The following is an 8,064-nucleotide window of genomic DNA, read 5'->3' as shown; positions in this document are numbered from 1 at the left end:
AAATGGAGCCCCTTTTGTCTTATGCAATCAAACAGGTTGCTTTCTGCAACACTTAGCACCAGATCTAGTCCCTCCTGATTTGCCCTTTATTGTTTAAACATGGCACATGGCCGACACTTTTGGTGCTAACTCTTTAGGGTTTTTTAACACACTTTGGGCCTTCTCCCTCCTTCTAGTCCCTAATCCCTATAGAATATAGACAGAGGAAGAGAGAGAGATTACTGTTTGCCTACCGAATAGGTATTAATAAATATTTTATTGTATTTTAGAGAAAGAATATTTGAATGGACTTTTAGGATTTAAGGAGGGGCATTACTGTCAATGTAAATAGGGAGGGGGAGCTGTTCTCATCTTCCTCGGGAATGCAGGACCATTTCCATTCAATTCCCGTAATTTTCTGTAACGACAAATACAACCTGTAATTTGACAAACAAGAAAACTATTCGAAAATACATAAAGAGAGACTGTGGCACACTAGCACCAGCAGTGAGGTTTAAATTTTTTTTTTTCAAAACAATTTTTAATAATTCGAAGTTCCACGAAATTAATTTGTTTTTGTATTTATATGTTTATATTTATCTGTTGATTTGAACCCAAGCCAGGCGCCTTTTAAAGCTATCCTTTCTGTCATTTTGCTTTTTAAGATGATGTCGTTTTTCGCAGAAAATTTGAAGGCATGAGAGAATTGAGAAATACAACGAGAGAAGATGAGGGACAGAGAGGAATAGAGAGAGGAGGGGATAGAGAATGGGAGTATCATGGAGTTTGAGGCTTTGGATTGGTTCTTCTGACGTCTATTATATCTAAAGAGCAAGCTGTAAGATTTGGTTCATATGTTAGATCTATGCTTTTATGTATACAAAGATCTGTTTCTTTCTTTTCTTTTTTTTTTCTTCTTCTGCCTCTTTTTCTTAGTCAGTCTGTCTTCTATTTATGGGTTTCTTTTGAACTGTTCAGAAGTTGATTATGTTTTCATGAAGGAGTTTTAAACGTGCCTACATGTTTCAGTAGCCTCTTCTTTCTTCTTCTATTGTAGGCTTTGCGTATCTTCTACAAAAGATGGCTTTTTTTGGTTTTTCATACTACTGACTCGTATCGCAAAAAAAAATATATATATATATATATATATATATATATATGGTTTAGGATTAACACTTGCTTCAATTTGTCTGAAAAGTTGGTTTTTGTACATGGGTTTCTTCTATCCTTGAAGAATATTTTCTTTCCTTTTCTAAAATCATGCTCTAACCTGACGAGCATGACGTTCAAAATCATTCAGGTGTCGCGAAGTTAGAGTATGATAACAAGTTGTGTTTCCTTAGGTTTCGTTTTGGAAAAAAAAGTGCTTTCTTTATCTTCAAAGCTGATTATGAACTCCATTCTTTTGGTTCTCAAATCTTGTAGTTTGCTCTTCCAAACTATAATTTGTGTTACTGGTTTCTGACTAGTTCTTTTTCTTTTCTTTCTTCGCTTTTTTAGTAAGGGTTCCCCTCCCCCGGGTGCAAGAAAGAAAAAGTTTTCTGGAATTTTATTCTCTCTCTCTCTCTCTCTCTCTGTCGATGGGCGAATTTTATTCTCTTTAATTTTTGAAGAAAGAACTCTTTTTTTGAAGCAGAGTTTTGCTCAAACCGTTTCTTTATAATTTTTTATTTCCAAAGAAAGAAACAAATGCCTGTGTTGGTCGCTGATACCGTTCTGAAACTGTTGATTCTCCCAGCTTTTCTGGGGGATTTCTTTCAGCTTTCATTTTGTAGTTATCTTTCCCCTTGTGGCTAAAATAGCCATAAGTTACCAGGTAGTATTTTTAGGAAGGTTATGGTCCTTTCAACCGAAATTTCCAATGCTCTTTATGGCTTATATTTCAGAATTTGAGAATAATTATATAGATGGTGGAAGCACCGAAGTAGGATGGGTCTTACTTAACTTACCTCCACCTTTTTTTGGTTTTCTAATTGTTATTCTTTTTCATTTTTCTTTGGTTTTATGGACTGGGGTTTATCTTTATGAAGCTTCTGAGCTGAATTGATACTACTTCTAGGTTTCTCAGTGTCAAATTCATTCACATGCTGCTTCTTTTACTAGATCTGTAACTTTTTGTGTGGTAGGTTGAAACAATTGATTTTCTTCTTTTGACATAATTTAGCTACAACCTTTTTTTCTCGGGGTTCTCGTTTTAGAGGTTATAGTTATAGTCCCGGTGTCTCTTGTGTTTCTCTTTAATATAGCACTGACTTGTATGCTTGCTTCTTTTCTCTTTCCTGTTCAAATGTTTGTTTGAAGTGTCTGTTTTGAATTTCCTCTTTGGTCTTCTTGTTTACCTTCTACTTTCTTTTTTTTTTTTGTTTTATATTTGGTTGCAGGGGATAGATGTGAAATGGATTTTTCAGAGTCTACACGAGTTGTCTTCAATAGAATTCAGAAACTAGAACCTGAGAATGTCTCCAAGATTATTGGCTACCTTCTACTGCAGGATCATGGTGACCGGGAGATGATAAGGTTGGCTTTTGGTCCTGATAATTTGATACACTCCTTGATCAGCAAAGCCAAATCTGAGCTTGGATTATCCCCTAAACCAGTTGCCTCAGCTCCAGTTTCACCTGTTTCCATGAATGTGGCACCTGTTACAGATTTACCCCTACAGTTCACCCCATTCTCCCCTGCTTCATCCCGTCCCTTTTCATCCCCGGCAACCTTTCGGGTCCCAACTCCCTATTGGGACCCACAGGTTACAACTGATCAGCAAGCTCTAAATAGTATGGATTTTATCCCTCCGGCTTACTCAGACTCTCTTTCTGATGACTATCGCCTCCACAATCAAGCCCAGTTCTTGGGTTTGGAAGATCAACTTGACCCTGTTAACTCCATTGGCTCAGACTTTTCCAGTAATTACTACTATCCAGATCCTGCATTGGGCAGTCTAAGTGCAAGAACCAGTAGGAGATCTCCAAGTCTGCCTGAATTCCCAGTGAAGGCTTGCCTCTACTTCAACAAGGGTTTCTGTAAGCATGGAAACAACTGTAGGTACTTCCATGGTCAACATGTCGCTGATAATTTCTCCCAGATCTTCAGTGCAAACCCTAATGAACTCACAAATGATGATCATATCTTCTCGCCTGGGTCCCTTGAAAAGCTGGAAGTGGAGCTGACTGAGCTTTTGAGGTCGAGACGAGGGCTCCCTGTCTCGATAGCCTCTCTGCCCATGTTGTATTATGAAAAGTATGGGAGGACACTTCAGGCAGAGGGTTACCTAACAGAGAGCCAGAGACATGGGAAGGCCGGTTTCAGTCTAACAAAACTTCTTGCACGGTTGAAGAATAGCATTCGAGTCATTGACAGGTGTAGTTATGGTCTTTCATGGGATGCTCTCTCTATCTATAGTTGATATAAGCTCTTAACTGTCAGACTTTTATGATTGAGTTACAGACCTCATGGACAGCACTCGGTAGTTTTGGCGGAAGATGCTCCTAGATTCCTTGAATACAGGAGTGAGAGGAGTGACCCAGGTGTCATTGTTGCTGGGTCTCGGCAGATTTATTTGACTTTTCCTGCAGAGAGCACATTTACTGAGGAAGACGTCTCCAATTACTTCAAGTAATTATATATATCTCAATACCATTATTATGTGAAGTTGCAGTCTTTGGATTTTACTATCTAATATTTTGATCCATCTCATGTTGGTTACTTTTGCTCCATAGGAGTTTTGGCCCTGTTCAAGATGTTAGGATTCCTTGCCAACAGAAAAGGATGTTTGGGTTTGTAACTTTTGTCTACCCAGAGACTGTGAAGACGATTTTGGCAAAGGGCAATCCCCATTTTGTCTGTGGGGCTCGTGTTCTGGTGAAACCCTATAGGGAAAAGTCAAGAATTATTGATAGGTAAAGTTACTGGCTTATTTAAATGGGAATTGGCCATTTTAGGGAAATTCACCTTGGTTTTTGTTAAATGGCTTAGGCGCTGATAATGGTCATGTTTTCTGAGATTCCTGGTAGTTTGCATATTTCTCAACCATCAATATCAAGTTGTTCCGCACATGGGAAATGCACATATAAAAGAGCATGGTTTACTTGCTATAGTTGTTTCAATTTTACTGTTGATAATTTAAAACAGATAGTCCATAATTTGAAGATTTGGATTATGATTTTTACACGAGTAAAAAGTAACATTTGTGGTCAGAATTGTCTGAATGAATTTAAACATTGGATGAATCTTAAATCTTAGTTATTTTTGAGCATTTTATGTTGGATGAGGATGATCAAGTGTTTTGTAGCATTAATTATCTTTTCATGCTTTCACGGCTTGACAACTTAAAAACTTATTTTGAGAGTTCTCTTTTCATTGCAGGAAGTATACAGAGAAGATTGAAATCCCGATTTACTGTCCTTCTCACTTCCTGGAAATGGATCCTGAGCTTCACTCAAGTAAGTTCACATATGGTTATATTGTTGGTAATATTCTATGTATAGCTGAAATTCAAGTCCTGGGCTCAAAGTTGTTAGTATTTTGGATACTTGGGATATTCCAATTGGGTTTTCTTTTCTTAGTATTAGTAAATTATGAAACCAATTCTATTGTGGACACATCTATCTTCCAACTCAACTCAGAAAGTCTTAATGCTAACTATTTGGGGTTGGCTAGAAGAATATGTGCCAGTCATATCTGATATATATCTTTTTCCCAGTGCCCAGACTCTGCGATAACTCCCGAATGCTCAGAAAGCAGATGATTGATGAGCATGAACAGGCTCTTGAACTTGAGAGAGGGAGACTGTCTGAATTGCAGTTAGTGCCTAAAGCATTGTCCCACCAGCCTTATTTTGGTTTCATGGATGACTTGAAGCTCTCAGAAGGTCCATCTTTGTTCCTGTAGAAAATAATTAAAATTTTTTGTAGCTGCTTTTGAGTTTTTCTCATATTATTTCTCTTCCTGATTTTTCTTTCTTCTTCTACACTAAAGTTCGTGCAGATCACAAAGAGTTTGCATCTACAGACCGTTTTAATTATCTGCTGGATGTTCTGAACAATGGTTCAACAAGTGATGACAAAACAAGACACGCAAGCACCAATTGTAGTGACCAAGAGAGGTAATGAAGCTCCCTCCCCTCAAAGAAATTTCTAAATGTTGTAGAGAACTTTAGGAATTAATGGGGAATGGTTATTTGCTGTATGGCAACCTAATCTGCCTGGATTTAGTTTAGATTTTCTTTTTTTTTTTCAGTTGGAAATAAAAACTACATTGTAAAGATAAACCTAATGCCTTGGGATCTAGAAACAATGGTAGAAACTAGAAAATATAGAATATAATTATTAATTTTATGCTTCTATATATGTCAAGCATATTGATGTTCCCAAGCACAATTTCTTGCTTGTTTGTTGTGTAGAACAAGATTATAAATAACCAGATTTTCTATTCATAATCAATTTGGATGCTTTTCTGATTCATTTATTTTTTAACAGCCAAGGGATTAATCTCCCGGAGAGTCCATTTGCATCTCCAATAGCAAGCAGCATTTCAACAGTCATATAGATTCAGAAACAGATCAGAATTATAGAGGTAGAGTACTGGACTCCATAGTCTATTGGTTCAATTTGATACAGCAGCTCTTTTTCCCTTTTTTTTCCCAACTCGTTCGAAGGATAGATCAAGCTCCCTGCGAGTTCACACCAAACTGAAGATGGAACATTGAAATCTTCTTCTCCCTGTTACTTGGGGTGGAGGTTCCAAAGAAAGATTGATACAGAAAGCTACATGTAACAAGTTTCTACACTTTTTTATTTAATCACAGAAAGCAAGCAAGAGATATGGATCTTAGAAGAGAATGTAAAATATAGTCTGCGTTAGTGGAAGAGATAAACTACAAACATATGCAGGGTTCAGAGAAAAAAAGGTGTAGAATCTCTGCAATACTGAGAAACAGATGGAAATAATTTTACTTTAAACAAATAGTAGCAGCAGCTTTATACCACAAGCAATTCCAAGTTGAGTTTTTTAATTGCATTTTCACCAAGCAACAGATTGCCTCGGTCGCCTTGGATCAATACTGTTTGACCTGAAGGAAGCGTCTGATCCAAGTCACATAACTTTTGTGCATGCAGCAGATGTTGTTCGATTTAGCAAGATTCGAGTTCCACATCGTTAATTTGTGAAGATGAATTGGATTGAGGATATGAATCCCAGCTACCCCCCCACCTTTCTTTCATAGTCCATTTAGGTTGGATGACTTTAGGACAATCAATTATCCAGTTGCTTTTTGGTGGGTCACGAAGCTAGGCCAATTTATCACGCTTCCTGCTCCTGCAGTATCATTTGTCTTTTTGATGTTTCGGGCTTCAAAGTCAACAAGGGTGTTAAATCGTAAATCACAGAATAATTGCTGGGTAGATGAACATATTAATTCACTCTGGAGGGAACAAATGGCACCGAAGATTTTATTATGTTTTTAATCTGCCAGAAAAAGAAAAATGATTTTCATTTAGACGAGGATGATTGCGACTAAAGGACAGACCTATGGCTATGGCTATGGCTATGACTATGACGTTACTTTTCTTTCTCCCGCGGTTTCATTTTCCTTTTAGTTTGAATTTGACTCGTTGTTTTCCTTTTCGGTTTAACCCTGAATGGGTTTTTTTTTTTTGAGCTTGTTAACAGACTAACAGTAATACTCGAGCACATCTTGGGAGTTTGAAGATGGGTTTGTCTGTTGATCTCCCTCTCTCTTTTTATTTGTTTTTATGGTATTACTTACATTACATCTCTGTCGTTTCATGGAGAGATGTGCATGTGGATGGCGAGATTGGCTGAGCCAATTTTAACTTATCTGACAGAGTCTCCTAATTGACTCGTCTGTACATGGCATCAGGTTAAGAAACATTGAAATCGAACGAGCCTCCATTATCAGTTGAGTTGTGAGTTCTGACCTGCCAACCTGGATCCAGAGAAAGGGTTATAGTTTTTACTCAGCTGGGCATACAGAACCAACCGGCAATAATCTATTAAGGTAGGGACAGGAGGCGTGTGCAGCTGTAGCGTCTCTTCATCAGCCAATATGGCATGACCGTGACAGTGATAAAGCCAAAGCTGAGGATGCATGCATGGTCGTGTTCACATAAGGCCCACTGCTGAGCGTAGCTTTGGCCGATATCGAAAAACCATGGATCAAGAAACTATTTTTCAAATTGAATGAGCCGCAGAATTGCGGAAACAAACAGAAGATTCAAGGTAAAACCACAAAAAAAAAAAAAAAATGCAAGTTGCTGTTGCTAGGTTCAATGTTTCTGTCATAGAAAGACAAAACCTGCCTTATCTATCCATGTTGTCCCATTTCTACCTTGCACCAAATTCACCTAGATGAGTTCCAGCTACAACATTTCTAAAGCCCAAGTGAAATTAACAGACGCTAACGACCAATCTGCTGAGATGATTCTGATGCTCAATCAAGTTAAGCATTTGCCAACTTCTCGACGCAAATACTACTTTTCCAGTGTTTCCAGCGAGAGCGAAAGGATTATATATACCCAGAGGCCTTGAGTTGTTGATAGAATAACTGGGAAGCAGAAAGCTTTACTCGGGGAAAGAAATGAATAAAACAGAGAAGCACAAAACGTAATTGCATTAACCATCAAATATGTAATAGTGTTTGATAAATAAACAAGCATCAAACGCCACAGGGGATGGAGGCATCTGTAAGTCGAAGTGATGGTTAAGAGACTGCACGGTACCAGTGTACCAAGATCCTACGTATTAGAAAATTAGAAATGTTCAGTGAAGTAGTAAGAGAAATTGCAGTTAGCTAAGTTATCTTGTAGAGTCTACGTGAATGCACGTGAGGTATGTTTATTTAATTACGAAAATATCCTTATCAGTCATTTTAATTTTATTGGAGTGCCCTTCGCAGGACCACCAAACCAGTGCCTTTTAAGATAAAACGCTCAACGCTCAGAAACCCGAAATCCTTAACAGAAAAAAGAAAGAAAGAAAAAATAGAGACAGCACAAACAAGCCACAACATGTGACGTAAGTTATGGAATAACTAATAACTGGACCAGTAAAGAAAGACCAAGAACACCC

At 37.8% G+C, this 8,064-nt stretch overlaps 1 protein-coding gene across 9 annotated transcripts; it reads left to right on the top strand.

Moving 5' to 3' along the window:
• The first annotated feature begins 383 nt into the window (after nucleotides 1-383).
• On the top strand, nucleotides 384-5,965 carry LOC104606589 (zinc finger CCCH domain-containing protein 18-like). 9 transcript variants are annotated; one of them, XM_088894678.1, is made up of 9 exons: nucleotides 384-491; nucleotides 664-817; nucleotides 2,361-3,336; nucleotides 3,424-3,591; nucleotides 3,696-3,875; nucleotides 4,342-4,418; nucleotides 4,679-4,846; nucleotides 4,963-5,080; nucleotides 5,454-5,965. In XM_088894678.1, the coding sequence occupies exons 3-9, from the start codon at nucleotides 2,375-2,377 to the stop codon at nucleotides 5,521-5,523; spliced, it is 1,743 nt and encodes a 580-aa protein (XP_088750804.1). In that variant the 5' UTR covers nucleotides 384-491; nucleotides 664-817; nucleotides 2,361-2,374; the 3' UTR covers nucleotides 5,524-5,965. The 9 variants fall into 9 exon arrangements, with proteins under 9 accessions (XP_088750804.1, XP_010270169.1, XP_010270170.1 ...); XM_010271867.3 differs by having other exon boundaries at nucleotides 385-491; nucleotides 4,954-5,080; XM_010271868.3 differs by lacking the exon at nucleotides 384-491 and having other exon boundaries at nucleotides 590-817.
• The last annotated feature ends 2,099 nt before the right edge of the window (nucleotides 5,966-8,064 follow it).

The sequence above is a fragment of the Nelumbo nucifera genome, chromosome 1, assembly GCF_055504915.1.
Source record: "Nelumbo nucifera cultivar China Antique chromosome 1, China Antique-T2T, whole genome shotgun sequence".
Lineage (NCBI taxonomy): Eukaryota > Viridiplantae > Streptophyta > Magnoliopsida > Proteales > Nelumbonaceae > Nelumbo > Nelumbo nucifera.
The sequence above is the reverse complement of the archived record's forward strand: the minus strand, read 5'-3'. Positions and strand labels throughout refer to the sequence as shown.

Coding starts and splice junctions, on each gene's coding strand:
- LOC104606589 (XM_010271867.3), top strand. CDS start 2,375: ATGGATTTTTCAGAGTCTACACGAGTTGTCTTCAATAGAATTCAGAAA. Junction 3,592..3,695: donor GACGTCTCCAATTACTTCAA/GTAATTATATAT, acceptor TTTGCTCCATAG/GAGTTTTGGCCCTGTTCAAG. Junction 4,847..4,953: donor TGACTTGAAGCTCTCAGAAG/GTCCATCTTTGT, acceptor TCTACACTAAAG/TTCGTGCAGATCACAAAGAG.